The 19,193-nt window shown below is 42.2% G+C and overlaps 1 protein-coding gene across 1 annotated transcript in view; it reads right to left on the reverse strand.

Annotated features, from left to right (window-relative positions):
- LOC139914645 (kinesin-like protein KIF20B) overlaps positions 1–19,193 on the reverse strand; it is an 86,827-nt gene that overhangs the window by 38,673 nt on the left and 28,961 nt on the right. The window contains exons 24-30 of the mRNA XM_078288646.1: positions 18,136–18,258; positions 16,787–16,847; positions 13,471–13,596; positions 12,825–12,955; positions 9,685–9,840; positions 7,868–8,050; positions 299–437 (exon numbers count right to left, since the gene is read on the reverse strand). Of these exons, the coding sequence (XP_078144772.1) occupies positions 299–437; positions 7,868–8,050; positions 9,685–9,840; positions 12,825–12,955; positions 13,471–13,596; positions 16,787–16,847; positions 18,136–18,258 (919 nt within the window). The remainder of the gene's footprint in view (positions 1–298; positions 438–7,867; positions 8,051–9,684; positions 9,841–12,824; positions 12,956–13,470; positions 13,597–16,786; positions 16,848–18,135; positions 18,259–19,193) is intronic.

Raw genomic sequence — 19,193 nt, forward strand, 5'->3', positions numbered from 1 at the left:
GATGGACCAACAGATAAGACCAACAGACAGATAGACAGGCAGATAGACAAAGACAAACACACAGAATATAAATCCTACCTTCTAAGGTGGGGAACAATGAATAAGAAGGCGTTGGTCGCAAAACAAATTTCCATGAAAATGGACAATAAAATGCAATTTGAATCTCTTAATCTCAATCCCAATCTTAAAGTAAAGCTCTTGACGGTGAATGTGTGTAACTGTATGAGTGCAAAGCTGGGTGTTGCCGAAAGAGAGCATGTGTGTTCAAGCAAAGCCTCTCCCTGGATGAAAGATGAGATAAAAGTGAGTCTAACCTGTGTGGCCGTCTCGCTGCGTTTGTCTGTCGAGGCCTCGAGCCGCTCCCTCAGTCGTAAGATCTCCGAGTCTCTTTCAGACAGAGCGTCCCGCAGCTCCGCCACACCAACACCGCCGCCACTCTGTAACAGTTAATCAACAGGGAAGATTATTTTTGGCGGTGACATTTTCCCCGCTCCAACATTTTAGGCTTTTCACTAACACTCTTATCCAAAGAGACGTACCATGAGCGCAACGGTAGAATAAGATTAAATTCCCGTACTGCCAACATTACCAGCAAGCAACCAACTGTAAGAAGTGCCAAAGGGTCAAAGCTGCAGCTCAATATTCCTGTGTTGCTTGAATGATCTGTGATAGAGAATCACCAAGCAATAATTGAAAAAGTACAACGGGTTTTTGTGGTGACAGGTCCATGTCTTCTATAATTTTACTTGTTTTTCATATTTTCCATTTCCTGCCCCAACTTTGCTTTGTTCCCAGTAATAAACAGTGGAGACTTTCATGGCGTTTAGAAATACTGTCCTGCAACAGTTTCTCTTAAATGCATAAAAAAATAATAATAGAAAATAGGATGCATCTCGGCTATAACACATTGAAATCTAATTTCTCTTTCCCACAAAAAAAGAGATTGTCAGTCACATCCTGTCATCTCTGAATATTTACAACCATTAGAATTGACAGTTAACACCTTGACTGGCTTATTTCCCATCCACGTGCATCCTTAAAAGTATGCAATAATTACGCAATTAAGTGCGTTACGATCTGAGCTGCCTGACGGCTGTTTTTATTTGCATGCGTTTCCTGGTTGATTCTACATGCAAAAGTTTATTTCTGTGTCTGTAGTTGAGGTGTAGACTGGAGACAAATTGCATTTTCGCTCTGCTGATCAGATCTTCCATGTTTGTTGGGTGCATTTACACCTGATTTTACGCCTTTTTGCTCTATCCAATTACAGTCTGATAGCCGAGGATGCCTGTTAATGCCCAGTGTAAATGGGGTCTGATCAGACACTCCAACTCTATCAGAAGGCCTACTAAGGTAAGAAGATGTGTGTAGATATGAATCTAGATATGAATCTTTGCTGTGATACTTTGGTTTGTTCACCATGTGTGTTAAATGCCTGAATTGAATTCAATTGTTGTTAAATGGATTTTGATTATATTGTTGTTATAATTGTTGATGTTGATATATATTACTGGTTATGTACTGAAAACATTGGTTACTGATTGCAATGTTACTTGAAGCACTGTATTGCTTTGGCAACACGGTTTCCTTTCCTATCATGACAATAAAGCTGATTTGAATCTTGAGTATCTGTATTCTTGAACTATGTTGAATCATTCAATCACATATCTGAATCCTGTAGCCTATAAAGGATCATTTAATTCAGTGGATGCAAATTTAAATTGTGTGTTTGTGTGTGTCTGCATGTATGTGTAAGTGAACGCACCTGAGCATATGCACCATACATGTGTGTGAGCAAATACTTGTGGAGAGCCATCTATCACCTATGAGCCCTGCCACCGAAACCAGCAGGGAACTGACCCTTCCCAATACTTCCTGATAGAATGTTCATTAAGCTCATGTTGCCTGGCAACAAAAACAATACCGGTCTGTAAGCAGAGTTCTGGCTAATATTGCTTAGCAACAAAATTTTGTTCCAGGAAGTACAAACTAAATTATTGAACGCTTAAAATAGTTTCAGAACCCTCAGCGTCACAGTTATTACAGGTCCAAGGCTTTGATCGTGTTTGAATCTCTCTGCTGCATTTTGCTTTTCGGTTTTTCATGTCATTGTCCATGTTATTGTGCTCAGCCGTCCCAGTGGGGGATCCCTCTGTGACTCACCCCACCCAATGTTTCTTAACATTTTTTTTGTTAATAAGGTTTCCTTGGAAGTTTTTTTCTTGAATGCTGCAAGGGTCTAAGGCTGGTGGTGCTGCTAGGTTAGGCTATGCAGAATAGGTCGGCTGTTCTGCGTTGCTAAAATCTGCTTTTGTGTGTCTTAGGTGTTGTTCTGCTTCTTTATGTTTGTCCTATATCATTCTGTTCTGTGGTTGATTGTTGATCAGTTAGATCTAGTTAGGCTCATTCTCTGTAAAGTCCTAGGGCTATAGAAATAAGTTTGAATTTGAACTTGAATATGAGTACAAATTTGTCTGTTTGTGCAGAAGAGGACATTTCACGGAGGCCTAGTGAAAGTGTTTCCCAACCCAGTCCTCAAGTTCTTAATCCCTGTCCTGAAGGTTTTCGTTCCATCTTTACTCTTGTACACCTGATCCAATTAAAGGCTACACACCTTCATGCCAGCCCTGTTCAGGTAGATCTGTTTCTACTGCTCAACCAATCAGCATTAAAGGTCAAATTATACTTCTGCGTCGAATCGCCGCCGTAGCTACAGCATAGATGCCTACGGCGGTGAGAGTATTTATGGTTCTGCGTCGGTGATTCTGTGAGTAGACCACCAAAACACTAGACTTGTTAACACAGAAATAAAAACAGAAGAAGTAATAGCGTTTACATTCTCTGAAACTAATGTTCTGCGACATCTGGTAATCTTAATAATTTGAGGATGAGGTGTCGTACAGATGAACATATTTGCGAACCACCTCAGCTCGTCTCTCTTCCATCTGCTCCACTGTCTTCGGTATCGGCGGACATTAACCGGATACAGGTAGGAGGAAATACAAAGCGGGCCAATCACAGCTCTTGTGGTCTTGCGTCGCTCTACGCATAGTTACATTTTTGGAGAGGTGCATATAAGTTACACCGACAGCCTCTGCGGGCTACGCCTTAGCAATGCCGTAGGTTCGACGCAGAAGCATAAATTACTCTTAAGCCCTTAATTGGATCATGAATTAATAGTGTGCAAGATTAGATCCGGAACAAAGACTTGCAGGACAGGGGGTACATGAGGACTGGGTTGGGAAACTCTGGCCTAGAGAGACTGCATCGATCCCAAGTGTCTGCCCAGCTGAAATGTCCCTGAGCAAGACACTGAATCGCTACCAGTTCCAGGTGGGCGCTGCTCTGTGACCGACCGTGACCTCTGATCTCCATGTGTGGAAGGACAAATTTTCCCCTCAAGGATCAATAGAGTAAAAATCTATACTATATCACAGAATGTAAGATAACGCATTGTAAAATGCCCAGAGAACATGGTCAAAGGATTTTTAAATATCCCAAATCCTGGAAAGCTGACGTTCTGTAAGTTTTTGCAGGATTTTGACTATAGAAAGTAGTACAATGTATTTCTGAAGGGAGAAAACAGAAGCACATAAGACAGCCTGAGCCAACACGCAAACCCAGGTAGTCACAATCAATATATCCAGGCAAGTGTACAAGACAATTTAATCACTAGAAAGCAGTGGAAAGATTGGACTGTGTGTGAAATACATGATGGAACTGCTCCCAATGCACCGTGACTATGGCCCCGAACCCTAATGTCACCCTGTAAAAATGAATCATATTGGATTTGAGTGACAAAAGTGGCATGTAGGATCCTGGAGCACAATCTGTTTTTGCCGTGGAGTGAAATACTGCCGAAAAAATGAAACCAGGAATGTCTTTACATGTATAAATGAAATGACACATCTGCAGTAGATACTAACAAACTGTTATTGGTTTACGAAAGTGCCCAATACAATACAATGTGATTCAATATAGTGCAAACAGTTACATTTTACTGCTATAATTTTGCCACTGGTTGCAAGAAGGAATCTTTAGGCATAAATCAATCCAGTTGTGTGTGTGAGGAAGATGTATATTAAAATGGTCTCTTACACATTTTGCTGACCATGATAACATCCTATTTGTAATCTCATTTGTTGATAGTAAAAACAATGAATCAACTCAATATTCAACTCAGAATAATCCTTTCAAACAGGACACCGTTGATTAATAATGCCTTGCTGCTACGTTTACGTATGGCTTCAGTAATTGCTTCTGACCGTGCAGAGCTGCTGGCGAGTGGAGCATGGAAGGACATCTTGAAAGCTTTTTCTAGCACTACTGCTAGCTGTCTCAGTCTCATAGAATGGGTTGCAAGGTTAGTTCTGCTACCTGTAAATTTCACTGCTGCTCAGCAAGTTCTGCATATTCCCATCATGTTTTCCATTTTTACTATAAAAAAAAACCCAATGTGGATCCACACTTGTGATTTATAGGTGTTTTGTGAGTTGTATGGTTGTATTGTATTGTCGGTTGTCATCCTTGACAAAACAATGGGCAGAGGAGCAGGGTGGGGAGGGGGGAAAAGTTTGTTTTCTTTGAGCGGAGAGTGGAGGAAACACATGACATGAACCGTCAACACTGGCAGAGAGAAGCATATGGACTTGGAGGGAAGGAAACACAAGGAGTAAATTACATTATTCGGAGCTAAAATAAAAAAAAAGGATGTGCCTGTCATATCAGGCTTTCCAATAGAGAAGCCTGCATCGATATGGCTGCAATTCCCTCCCAACTTCTACCAGAAACAAGTTGCAGCCACATCTTAAGACATTAAGCCCGCCAGATCGATTAAAATCAGTGAATTGTTGCCCGTACCCTTCACGCTCTGTGTGTTTTGTACTTATCCTTGGACAGCTGCGTAGCAACGATGGTAGCATATTTGTCATTATCAAAGCCACACAAAAGTGCAGTGTGGGCAAATTTCAAGAGTATAGCAAAATCTTGTCAAATTAAGGTATGTGGAACAGAGTTTGTCACGGCTCCACGGCAACATTGCTGAATCAGCTAAAAAAAAGCATTCAGCTATTTCTACAAACCAGGAAGATGACCTGGTAGGACAACATTTGTGCAGAAGCCGAACTGAGAAAATCACCGTCAGTACCGTAGAGAGCAGGGAGTGAAGGAAGTGATTCATTTTATCCATAATCTGCTTTAACGTTTGTCACTTTTAGCACACACTGGAAATTCCAATAGACATTTAGACCAAGCACTGAAAAGTCAACCGTGACAAAATAGACTTCACATCCCAAGTTGCAGGTCCCGAGGAGAGAGGTGCTGTATGACGGTGCAGTGCCGGGTCTTTTGGGGGGACACCGCCCTTCACCCGGAGGACAAAAACATCGGAAAACATCCGCCCTGCTGAAGTGTCCTTGAGCAAGACACTGAACCTACCAGCTCCCTACCTGTTCTGTAGTCGACCCTCTGTGGGAAATCTCCCTACAGGAATCAATGAAGTGTCACATTCTTATTACTATGGAGTGCTGTGTGGGCGATGAAGGGTTTTGAAGTGACTGTGTGTTTGATTGATAACCAGAATGAGTTCTAACACTGGCTTTTCCTTTTCAGTGGTTCTGAAAGGGATTCAATAGACATTGCTGGCTGAGAGATTCTTTCACCACCTTTCCTATCAAGGTCAAAATCAAGGTTTTGTTGTACCACCAAACCCTGTTTACAAGCCAGGGAAAATCATGGGGATTTGTCTGTGTAGATTCAGACTCAGCGGTTTACACTCACCTACAGGAATAGAAACACAGCTTCGAGGATCATAATGTACACATTTAGATAGAGAAGACATATTCCTATTGAAGGCTTAGCTGATGAAGATGATATACGGTCGGTTTCTGAACCGTTGGTGCGATGGTTTTTCATTGCCGTTTCAGCAGAAGAATATTTGTTGAAATCATTCCTTAACCAACATATTGTCTTTGCAAAGACAATATTTTTGTCAAAAACGACCGATATTCTTGGTGAAGTTAGTAAATACATCCAGCATCAGTGTGACTGAAAATAACATCAGAGTGGCCGGAAACGTCAGTCACTAGTGATTGGTTTGGGGAAAATCACCCCCCCCCCACACACACACACGGCTGAATGAAAACGGCTAACATGGAGGCAATCTCAGACTGAATAAAGGAGTGGGAACGAAATGGCCATTCAGTCTGAATATCAGGCTAGAAATGTACATATTCTAAGTCGCTGTGGACAAAAGTGTCTGCTAAATTACATAATGTAATGTAATGCTATATACATCAAACTGGAGCGATTTTGACTAAACCGAGGAGGGGGGGTGGGCTGCGACATCACCTGTCCGCTACGTATAACACTGTCATAACATCAGACCTTGGCGATTCACAAACACGGCAGCTTACTCCCATTCACAACCTGGAGGAGGGGCGTCACCATAGGAGCAAAACTGGGTTTCAGCGTCTTAAGGCCCTGACACACCAACCCGACGGTCGGCCGTCGGCCAATGTCGGGCCGTCGGTAAGCGTCGGTGTCCCTAGTTTTTGCGGTGTGTCCCGCACCGTCGGCACTGGTCGGACCCTGTCAGCGGCTTTTCGGCCGATTGAGCGTGTTGAATCGCCGTCGGAGCCCGTTGGTGAGAGAGATCACTCTGATTGGTAGTTCGTTGTTTTGCCTCTGGATGATTGGACTGATAAATTCCTTCAACATGTGGAAACAGAACAGGAAAAAGCCGAGCGAAATCTTTAAAATCGGAGGTTTCATTTATCTCCAGCTCTCGACACAGGTTGGGGAAAGCCCCTCGAGCCTGTCGCTGGAGTATTCATGATTTCACCCATTTAGTGCGGTTTCTCCTTATTTTTCGCCTCCGCCTCTTCCTTTTTTCTTCCACAACCAAAAGACCAAGGGCTGACAATGCCAGTGCCATTTGCAACGTCTTATCAGACATATTGTATGGAGAGTTATTTCCCCTCACGCAGGTGCAGAACGTACGTGCTAGTTGGCCGTCGGCTGTAGTCTTTGCGGTGTGTTCAAGTGCAACTTTTTGGACCAGACGCAGGCGACGTGAGGCGACGCAACAGTCGGCCTTCGTCGCCGCTGGTTCTTTGATGTCGGTTTGGTGTGTCAGGGCCTTTACCCCGGCAGTTTCACACCTATTCACCCCTCCACTCATGTGACTAACGACTCTCATGTGACCTCAGTGACTCACATGTGACTTCATGGTGTGAATCACCCACAGAGGTTAAATGGCCACCACTAAGCAGAACTGATGAAGCCTCTCGGATGAGTGGTGAAACATCTTCAACTCTTCATTCTAAGTCCAGTGGATTTTGTTTTTATTTATTTTTATTTTATTTTTTTGGACATCCTGGTGATTGTTACATGAGAGCCATATGCTCTGAGACATTATAGCACCTGGCCATGATGTAAACCTAAAATCGGCGATTCTCCTATCTCCTATCACAATTCTCCTATCTCCTCTACCGGAGCACTGGAGCAACAGATAACAGAGAATCACAGATTTTGGGGTTATATCATGGCCAGGAAGCAACACAACCCAAGATACGACCAAAGTTCAAGATCACTTTAAGGAACAGAACTCATTCTTAAGATTGAGACCATTTTTCCCAACCCATGTCTCAGTTGTCCCGAGGCTTAAACCACCTTCTTTAAACCGTCTCTTCCCTCCCTCTTCCTTAATCTCCATCTCACCTGTCAGACCGGAATAGATTTAACGGGTAAAACCAAAAAAGAATCCAAGCTTTCACCTGAATTCACCTGGTCAGTCTAGTTCACGGAAAGAGCGGGCAGTTCTGATAACTGTCACCTTCATTATGCCGTCCTCCTGTCTTTATGTCACACTGACCTCTTGTGGCGGTTGGGTGTCAGTGTGGCGCAGCTGTTGGATGAGTTTGTCTTTGTCTGCGTTGCTGGAGAGAAGCTTCTGGAGCTGGACCTCCAGCGCTGCGACCAGACTGTTTCTCTCCTGCCTCCAACTCTCCATGGTCTGCTCCTTCTCGGCCAGCTGGGACGACAGGGACTCCTGCAAAGAGGGAAATGTATGTGTAAAAAACAGACGTGCTGGAGGTGTGTGTATGTGTGTGTGTGAGAGAGAGGATGTATAGAGAGAGAGATTGTGTAAAAACACATGGTGAGACGTGATGTGTGTGTGGAGGGAATTAGAAAGTGAGAGGGATTACAGAGTAGCTGAGAGAGAGATACACATGTAACACATGGTGAGAGGGGATATGTGAGTATGTGTGCGTGTGTGTGTGTGTGTATGAAGAGTGCGAGAGCGAGAGAGAGGGAGAAAGCCAGAGAGGATGAGAGAGAGAGAGACAGAGGGAGAAAGACAGAGAGTAAGAGAGTGGAAGAGAGAGGAAGAGAGAGACGGGGTGACGGTGGGAAAGAGGAATTATGTGTGATAGTGTGAGTGAGAAAGAGAGAAAGCAGTAGTGTGTGTGTGTGTGTGTGTGCAATGAGCAGCTCCACTGGAGCAGTCAGGGGTTAAGTGCTCCAGTAGAGCTGCTCATCAGCCAACAGTAGCAGACTGTTAGGCCACATCCACACTAATACGTTTTCGTTTTAAAACGGCGTTTTAAAACGAAAACGATCTCCGTTCACACGAGCGTTTCAGAAATAATCTCCGTCCATACTAACATGCCTGAAAACACATGGTGTAAACAGGAAGCAGATTGTCTACTCTGCGGTTGGTTGCTTAGTTGCAGAAAATACTACAGAGGAAGAACAGCAACGGCGAAAAGTACGACCAGAGATTTCTTTGCTTGGACCGACGACGAGGCGGAACTGTTACTGAAAGTAACACACGAAGTGTGAAAGTAAAACGCAATCCCGGAGTTTTCGAACTAAAACGGGGTCAGCAGCGTTTTCAAAAGTCTCCGTTTTAGGGGTCCGAAAACGCCGGAGTAGTGCGGACGCTAGGCGTAAACGTAGCAAAAGTTATGTGTTTTAAAACTAAAACGTTATTAGTGTGGATGGGTCCTCAGAAGCTCCCAGTGACGAACAGAGAAGACTGTGGTTGTACTGGTCAGCGTTACTCACTCACTTTCCCCACCCATATCAGGCCAGGGATTCGTACCGGTGACTGCAACTAACAATTATTTTCATTATCGATTATTTTTTTTAGATTAATTGATTGATCTACAAAATGTCAAAAATAATGACAAATGCCCATCACAGGTTACCAGAGCCCAAAGCGATGTCTTCAAATTTCTTACTTCGTCTGACCAGCAGCCAAAAAAACACCAAGCATTCATTTTATGAGAAAAGCAGCAAATCTTAACATTTGTGAAGCTGTAACCAGAAAATGTTTGGTATTTTTACTTGATAAATGCAAAATAAATATATTTTACAAAACGATTAATCAATTATCAAAATGACAATCGATTCATTTTCTGTCGATCGACTAATCGATTAATTAACTAATCATTTCAGCACTACCGGTGACGATCCGGTCACAAGCCCGCAAAAGTAAACCTTCAGTAAACCGCCACTGGTTCTAGACACATATGAACAGGATGATTTTTGCTTTAATCAAGGGTACAACAGGCTAATAGCTAATTTCATCCAGTTGAAATACGTGCTATCATATGTTCTAACGAGGCAGCGTTCCAATACAAAACACAGCATTCAGTTCAAGTCTTGGGCCGCTCTTACCAGCTGGCCCTGCTGCCGAGCGTGGCGTTCCCTGTCGTCAGCAAACTTCCTCATCTCCTGGTTCCGCTTGTCCTCCGCTTCTTTAGCTTGGCCAATCAGAGCCATCTTCTCCTCCAGCCACTTCCTGCGGTCCGCTTGGTGCTTCTCGGCAGACAGCTGCGCACACACACACACACATACACCATTGGTTATAACCCATCTTTAAACACAGTATACAGTCATTGAAGGGAAGATGGTTAAAGACCAGTTTAGCAGTTCCTCACATAGCGACCGACAAACATGAAGACTGGTATAATTTATTACATTTTCATTTACCCTACAAAATGACACTGACAAAAAGCCCTACTTTCCCTGTTTTCCGTCAGCTTTGGCTCTCCCGTGCAAAGACATGGCATGACCTACTACAGAGAACAGCTGCTGTCTCTACAAAGACATGCGGGGAAACTGGATCTTAGACTTTCGACACTGGCTCTGAAATTGCACGTAGGCCTAACCCTAAATCAAAAAAGCCGAAGGTAAAGAAACGGGGTTCAAGAGGGGGCATTCGAGCCAGGCTACGGAGGCGGGGTTCGCGATTCCCTCTACCTCTGATAACACTATCAAATGTGCGATCCCTTAATAATAAAATGGATGAACTGACGGCCAGAGTGAGGGCTGAAAGTGACTTTAAACGAAGCAACTTAATATGCCTTACAGAGACATGGCTCAAAGATGAGATTGAAGTCGCGCTTCATGGATATACCACAATAAGAGCCGACCGGGACAAACGCAAGTCAAGTAAATCGACCGGTGGGGGCATGTGTATATTCGTTGACAACAACTGGGCAACTCAACTGCACATCCATGAGAAAGTATGCACACCTGACTATGAACTGCTCTCGGTTTCATTCAGACCGTTTTATCTGCCGTGGGAATTCGGTCAGATCACCATCATCCTGAGATATATACCGGGGCCGAAATATGAGGAAGCAGCGAGCCGGATAAGTGAGAGTTTTAATAACGCACTCTCACGATCTGTGGATCAGCCTATCTTCATACTTGGTGATTTTAATCCCTGCAATCTTTCCAGTCATCTGCCAACTCTACAACAATACATAGACTGTCCCACACGGCACTCTCGGACTCTGGATCAGTGTTTTGGCAACGTGCAACGCATTCAAGGCGGTGTCCCGCCCACCTTTGGGTAAGTCAGACCACAATGTCATTCACCTGCTGCCGAAATACAAGGCAAAGATCAAACAGGAGAAGCCTGCTGTCAGAGAAGTAACACTGTGGTCAGACGCTTTGAGGATACCAACTGGGACATTTTCTTTGATAACTGTGCAAATGCAAATGAACTGACAGAGACAATAACCTCCTATACAAGATTATTTCAGGGTTTGCTTGATGAACATGTTGTGCCACTCTCATGCCTAAAAAGAGTCGCCCCTCCTCACTTAATGACTTCAGACCCATTGCTCTTACCAGTATCTTATGCAAGTGCATGGAAAGGGTTATACTGGGGCGCCTAACATCTCCCCATGGTCAGCTAGACAACCTCCAATTTGCCTATAAAGCACGGAGAGGTACTGAGGATGCTACATTAACACTACTGCACATGGTTACCACACACATCCAGCATCCTGAGGCTTATGCCAGAATTGTATTTATTGATTTTAGTTCAGCTTTTAATACGATCAGGACTGACATTTTATTAAAGCGACTTTTTAAACTTGATACCAATGGACACTTTGCACTGTGGATCAAAGATTTTTTATCTGACCGCCCTCAAAGAGTCTCCGTACAAGTCTCCCTGTCTGATGAAATCATTTTGAATACTGGGGTGCCCCAAGGTTGCGTTTTATCTCCTGCACTTTTTTCTTTGTATATAAATGAAATGCAGATCTATGACAGCAACTTTTGTCTTTTGAAGTATGCAGATGACAGGGCAATGGTGGGTTTAATGTTTAAGTGTAATGATGAATTACATTATGAGAGTTCCTACACTAATCACATCAACAATCTATTAACATGGTGTCAAGAGAGTGCTTTGCTCATAAACGCTAACAAGACCAAGGAACTCGTTGTCAGCAATAGGGGTGGGCAACCAATGTGTCAGCCAATTATAATTGAGGGCCAAGCTGTAGAGATGGTAGGTAGTTTTAAATATTTAGGAATGATTTTAGATACCAATTTAATGAACACTCAGATTACATTTTTAAGAAGGCAATGCAAAGATTGTTCCTTCTAAGGAAATTAAATAGCTTTGACGTGAGCAAAGAAGTCCTGAGGATGGTTTACACTAGTCTAGTGGAAAGTATAATTTCCTACAACGTCACATGCTGGTACGGAAATTTAGGGACAAGGAGCAAAAGCAAGCTCACAAAAATAGTTAATACAGCCAGCAAGATTACACGGAAACCCCAGAGACAGTTGGTGGAGTTGTACACCACACAAACCAGGAGGAAAGCAACATTAATAGTTCAGGACCCTTCACATGCTTTGTTTAATGAATTTGAAAAACTCCCTTCAGGAAGACGATATAGGGTACCCATAGCAACGAGAAACATTTTTAAGAGATCTTTTATCCCATCCTCTGTCATCTTACTAAACCTTTTATTGGATATTAGTGACTGCTGCTGTCTTTACGATGTCTGATTAAGATATGTACTAATTGTTAATATTTTAGCACTTTTCATCCCAACCATTTACTACTACAGGCCCACTTATTCATTGTCTTTATCTCATGTATTCTAACCCATGGCAGAGGAAGTTTTTAAGTATGTATGTCTGTGAAGCCAAAAGTCTGTGAAGCCAAAGACGAATTTCCATGTGAGTGGACAATAAAGATGTCTAATCTTAATGCCATTTTTTTTTTGGGGGGGGGCTGGAAATTGGAATTGCGATATGAATTGCATTATGGGCAGATACAGCTTTTTCTACACTTCTTTTTCAGCATTTGAATGGGAAAAAAATTTAAATGTTATTGCTTAGGATTTGACCATGATGAAGGATTTTCAACATGATGCAGCTGAATTTGTCACACACATTTCTAGTTGGAGGTGTGCTGGTCAAATGCCCATCAATCGGAGGTTGGTGTGTATGTGTGTGTACATGTGTGTGTGTGTGTCGGGGGTTTAAGAAGCACCTCCCTTCAGTACCTTCAAGCTGTCCTGAGCCCGGGCAGCTTCCTGTTTGGCCAGTTTGAGGTCATCTGATTGGCTGTCTCTCTGAGGGGGCGTGCCTTTCCCGCCGTCTTGCTCGTGTAACATCGTTTTCAGTTTCTCCACCTCTGAAATGGTGGGAAGAGGACAAGACAATGAAGAGATGAGACCCTAGTGTCAACACAATCCATCACATTGTTTTCAGGTAAATGGAAGGTTTTTTTTAGAGGCTTAACTTTCTGTTCGCTAATCAAATCCCCTGGCAGGATAGTCAAAGTTTTCACGCCAGAGGTTTTGATGCTAAGAAATTGGCACCAGTTCCCTCTTAGTGTTTTAGGCTGAAAAATACTGAACATTCCCTTTAAGCATGCATGCATTTCCTCATTCAAGCACACATTCGCAGACACAAAACGATACCTGCTGTCTCTGGCATATAGTGCTGTTATTTGACAGTAAATAGAACCCTAATTAGACAACGTTAGACTGCTAAAATCTCTTTTTATGCTGCAAATCCTGTCCTTAGTGTTGTATGCCTTTAACGGGCGGCGATAAAAAGAGCAGCATGCAGGAAGTGGAAGGGGAGGATCATTCCAACCGACACTATAGCGCTCGGCGGGTGTTAATTTCGGACCCTGTGTCTTACCATCGGTTAGTTCCTGGATGAGGTCTAGTTTCTCCTCCAGGACCTGCTCCATCTGCTCCTGCGTCTCCTCCTGCTCCGTCAGAGCCAAACGCATATCCTCCAACACACGCTGCTTGGCTTCCAGGTCTGGAACAAACACACACACACACACACACACACATACACAGAGTAAAAAGTTAGTCTTTGTTTCTACTATATTTCACATTTTAGAATAATAGTAGAGACATTAAAACTATGAAATAATGCAAATGGAATTATGCAGCGACCAAAAAAGTGTTAAACAAACCAAAACTATCTTATATTTTAAATTCTTTAAAGCAGCCGCCCTTTGCCTTGATGGAAAGGCAAAGGCTTTGGAAAGAAATTCATACATAGGATCAACTTCACTATTTATATTTGTCTAAAAAACTAATTTCAAGAATTTAAGCAGAAGCCTTTAGATCAAAATGGTTTTAAGAGAATGAAAAACATAGAACATTCAGTCAGTGTCCAAACTTTTGACTGGTAGTGTACAGGTGAAAAAGAACCAGTCACCCTGGCCCCTACAGGGAAATATATTTAGTGATTATATATTGATGCCTGAGGGAGAAATTCATCTTTTCACCTCCTCTCCACAGGGAGGTCAGAGGTCAGACACAGAGCAGAAGCCCTGGAGCTGGATCAGTGTTTTACTCAAGGACGCTTAAGCAGAAAGGACACTTGGGGTCCTGGTGGATTGAATCTGGGACCTTCTGCTTACAGGACAGTCTCTCTAACTGTGAGTACACCCTGAAGCGTCTTCTGCTGCACCCACACAGCATCGGAAATATACGGGCAAACGGCCAAAACGGCCCAAGAAATCTCAGAATGCTCTTAAAATGGGGGGGGAGGGGAAGAAATTGCCCCAATATTTAAAAAATAATAATTTTAGATTTACCAATTTAGGCCAATATAATACATTAAACCATCCTTTTATTTGGTAATTGGCTACCGATTTAATTTAATTTCCATTTGCTTTCTCTCTCACACATACAGATGGTATTCTGTGCACATGCAGATGGTTGTACACTTCTCTTTTGAATAGCATTAATATAGATTTTTATTTACTCATGTTGGCACAAGTTAGGGATCATGTATTTTAATCTGGGCTCATATCAGGTTAAAAACAGCAACATTTTTGCACTAATTACAATTTTTGAAAAGTGGACCCAAAAGTTTACAAATGTCTAGGGATGCACCGATGCCACTTTTTCAATGCCGATACCGATTACGAGTATGAAAGTTTAAGTATCGGCCGATACTGAGTACCGATCCGATCCATTACTTTTACTGAACAGTGCAGGCTGACTTCCCTAGTTTGGGATCAATGGACAAAATTATTGAGATAAAATCCTTGTTTTTCCCACCGTTTGAGAAATACAGGCTTCTATGTGCCACAAATGCATAAAATCAAGACAGTTTGCTTTTATTTCTTACATGTTACTCATGGCTTTCGGTATCAGATTTTAGTCTTGGGTAAAATCTCCGATACCGATATTCCATTTTAGCCTGGTATCGGCACCGATACCGATACCAGTATCGATACCGATACCGATACCAGTATCGATACCGATACCAATACCAGTATCGGTATCGGTGCATCCCTACAAATGTCCCTAGATTTTAATTTTCTACATTGCATCTAGGGCTGCAGCTATCGATTATTTTAGTAATCGAGTATTCTACCGATTATTCCATCGATTAATCGAGTAATCGGATAAGAAATACTTTTGCTTTATTAAAGAGCAATAGTAAATATACAAAAGAGAAAAGCTGTCCGCACGAAGCTGTCCATACGACACTGTGATTTACTGAAAACGAGGTGAAATAATTATTATTGATATTTATTACTAGGCCTAAATATCATACAAGTTCATAAGACTGGCTAATGTACATTTATTTACTATGTTGAAGGGTTGCCCTACACCTGCTGACCCTACTCACTGCAATCAAACTAAACTGAATATACCTGCTGTATTGGACTGGTGCATTTTAGGCTCCAATTGCTACTTACACCACCTGATATTTTGCTTTCTGGGGTATTTTATGCATCACTGTGAGGGGAGTAGGTGTGTGTGTGTGTGTGTGTGTGTGTGACTATCATAATAATAACATGAATGAAGCTCAGGCTTTCACAAATTGACTGCAGCATTTTATTTTCTGTGGTTATTTTCTTGAGCAAAACTTAGCTAACTTAGGGACATCATAACTAGCCACCATATTGATTTACGTTCTTAACTAGCCATTACATATAGCCATAATTAACGTGCATTCTTTACTAGCCTTCATCTCATCCCGTTTTAATATTAAGTGCTGACTCCGCCCACCCGGGCCAGTTTCGGCGTACGCCGGTAGCAATTACAAGTGGACCCTATCCTACAGTCCCTGCTCTCAGCGGAGGGAAGGAGCTACGCTGTGTGTGGGAAGCGCTGTGACCGTCAGACCTCTCTGGATTAGACAAGCAAGTAGAGAAAACCGGCATCAGCCGAACCAATTTATTGCCAAATGCTTTGGGATTCAACACATTAACATTGCTTCCCATGGTCAGAAAAAGTCGGCAGATTTGTCGCTAGTCGCTCTTGAGAAATAAAGTCGCCAGGGGGGTCTGAAAAGTCGCTAAGACTAGCGACAAAGTCGCCAAGTTGGCAACACTGGATCCGAAACTTTGGACACTTTCTGTCGTTTTCTCTGGCCTGTCTCTTCTCTTCGCCTCGCCCCTCACTATTTTCTCTCTCTTTCTCCAGCGCGTTGTGCAACAGTAATAATCATCCGTGCGAAACACTGAGTGTGTATATAGTTATATGGATTAAACGAAGCTTCGATGCAAAGAATTTGCATCGATGATTTTTAGTAATCGAGTTACTTGAGTTTCTCGAGGAATCGTTTCAGCCCTAATTGCATCCACAGACAGATTTGTACTCCTATACTAAGACACACTCAGAGAATTAGAACTATGAAGACCGTGACGCTGAGCTGGGTGAAACTACTTCCAGGTTTGAATCAAGTTTTTCAGTTTGTAAACAGTAATTCAGTTTGCACTCCCTGGAACAAAGTTTTGTTGCATTGCAGTAGAAGCAAGCACTCTGCTTTATTGGCTGGCATTGTATTTGTTGCCAGGCATCATTCGCTTATTGATCATTCATATCATATCACAAAGTATTGGGAAGTGTCAGGGCCCTGCTGACTTCAAAGGCAGAACTCTACACAGATGTAGGCAAAATGCATTTCTTCTAGTGAATCCACACACACACACACACACACACACACACACACACACAACACACAGTTGTTCTCTTACCCTTGTGGGTCTTCTGATAGAGCTGCAGTGTCTGATCAGACTTGGAGTCAGAGGATTGTTCCTGAATGGAGGGATAGAAAAAGGAAGGAGGGAGGGAAGAAGAGATAGAGTGACAGAAGGATAGAGGGAGAGAACAAAAAGGTGGCAAAAGGGTTTTAATTTGAACAAATCTTTCCATTGCATTAAAAAAAAAAAAAAAAGCAAGTGTCCACAAGGTTTTTTCTTGTAAAAAAAAAAAAAAAAACACCAGTGCTTGGATAAAGAAGCCTTGTGGACACAAACATCCTTACATTTTTCATGATGACCTTGTGCTACAAAGCAAAAAGATAAAAACATTCAACTGAAAAAATGAAAAGGTGGAGATAGAGAGATTGAGAGTGTGGGTGAGGAAGTGTTTTTATTAACTCCTGTGGCATGTGCTTCATCTCTCAGCCCAGATCTAAGGTGACTTTCTGTCCAATGGAAAAATGATAAAGTTTTCTGATTCTGAGTTTGTAAGACTACTTTCACACTGCAGCTGAAAGTTTCCCAATTCTGATTTTTTTCCCATTTGTATGTGACATGTATCTGATGTTTTCTAATCAGTGTGAATAGCAAAAAGCTGCATGGAGTCACATTTTTTTCAATTCCCATCTGGACCACATGGTGGATATGAGCTACAAAATCGGATCCCAAAGCATGTGACCTAGCCTGCATGTGAACGCTCAAATCAGAATTTGTCAATGTTGGCATATTGCGCAGGACAATAAGTATTATGTCCTTCATCCGAGAAAACTGTTATAAGTTTAGCGCCACAGCCCAAATACCAGACTTGATTGGTATTCAATTCAGTCAAAACTCAAAGGTACATACCATAACCAACTGTGCTGGAAACAAGCGTGAGAAGTGTAGTTACAAAAACAGATGTGACGCCACATTGTTGTCAGATACGGGTTACATCCTCTAGAGATATGAACAGTCTAAGATATTATCTCAACTAAAGTCACATTGAGACAATAGCAGTGATAGAATCAGGCTTATTCACAAGGCCACACTTCTTCCAGATGTATCCAGATAGCACCTGTGTAATGTGACTGTAAACTAAACCATATTACACTACAACTTAAACCTGCAATAAGCGATATCAGACCTTATAACTAATCCTGAAACTAACATGTGCTATTTGGAGTTTTCATTGAGACATAATGATATAAACCAATGTCCACACAGCAGCAGTAGCTTGTTGTCAAAGTCCGCTCCTGAACAAAGCTCCTCCCACTCTATTCAGTAGCTTTTTATTTTTGGCTCCTCCATCGCTGTTTAAAACAAAACGTTGAGTCACATGTGAGTTGGACTGCACAACAACGTACTGTTTTGAGCTGCTGGATGGTCCTGTCTCTGTTGGCCAGGTCAGACTGAAGCTGCTTCCTGGATTTCTCCACATCGGATAGCTTCTGCTTCAGACTTTTCTCCTCGTCTCTCATAGTCGAGATCTTCAGGAAACACAATCAATTCAGAAATCCGTCAGTCTCAGTCTACATAGCGTGTTTCTTTAAAAAAAAATAGAAATTGCAAGTTAAAGCAGGCAAACAAATGGTGACGCAACATTATAGAAATATTCAGCAAAAGCCATTAAAGGTAAAACATGACAGGAGAATCCAGAATAGAGCGGTCATTGGCAATAACCTCCCCGCTCCCCTCTATTTGCAGCAAATGCCAAAGTCTGCTCTATCTTTTGAAGGCTGCACATTATTAGAATTCAAGTTTTCCTCCCTTTGTATCCATATATGATCAAAGATGTTTAATGAAGTTAAATGACGATTGTTAAAATGTGATTCTGTTTGAAAGATTACATTTAAAGTTAGTGCATTTTCAAATATCCATTATTTTTCAAGGAAACGCATCATAACTAACATGACTTGGCCCTGATTGAGTGAAATCCATCCAATCAGGCCAGGTTGCAGCATTTGAAGTGGAAAGCCTCCACTCAGCGAACGGTGTGAAACGTTTTGCAATGGCTTTTTTAGGTAGGTGTGATTCTGCATTTTCATTGGGTACATACAAACGCCTGTCATGCGTCATCGCCGTCAGTCAATAACAACCCGTAATAACAAACGCTTTGCAACAGGATGTTCGAATGGATGTTTAAAGTTCCTGATTCCTACGTTTTGGGGCGACTGAACGCACCCCAGGTTTACGTCAATTGAATAACAGGAGCTGCTGCTGTCACAAAATCAGGGTCCAGTATTGTGAGGACTTAAGTCTTCACATTTATTCAGTTTAACTCATTCAATTCAACTTTTAACTAAACAACAGTTATTTCCAAAACATCATAAACAGATTATTCTCATCCTGAGCCATAGTACATTTGAAAACAGAATCATGAAAAATTAATGATATGGGAACTTTAATAAGAGGCAGAGAAGAG

The sequence above is a fragment of the Centroberyx gerrardi genome, chromosome 15 (assembly GCF_048128805.1).
Source record: "Centroberyx gerrardi isolate f3 chromosome 15, fCenGer3.hap1.cur.20231027, whole genome shotgun sequence".
NCBI lineage: Eukaryota > Metazoa > Chordata > Actinopteri > Beryciformes > Berycidae > Centroberyx > Centroberyx gerrardi.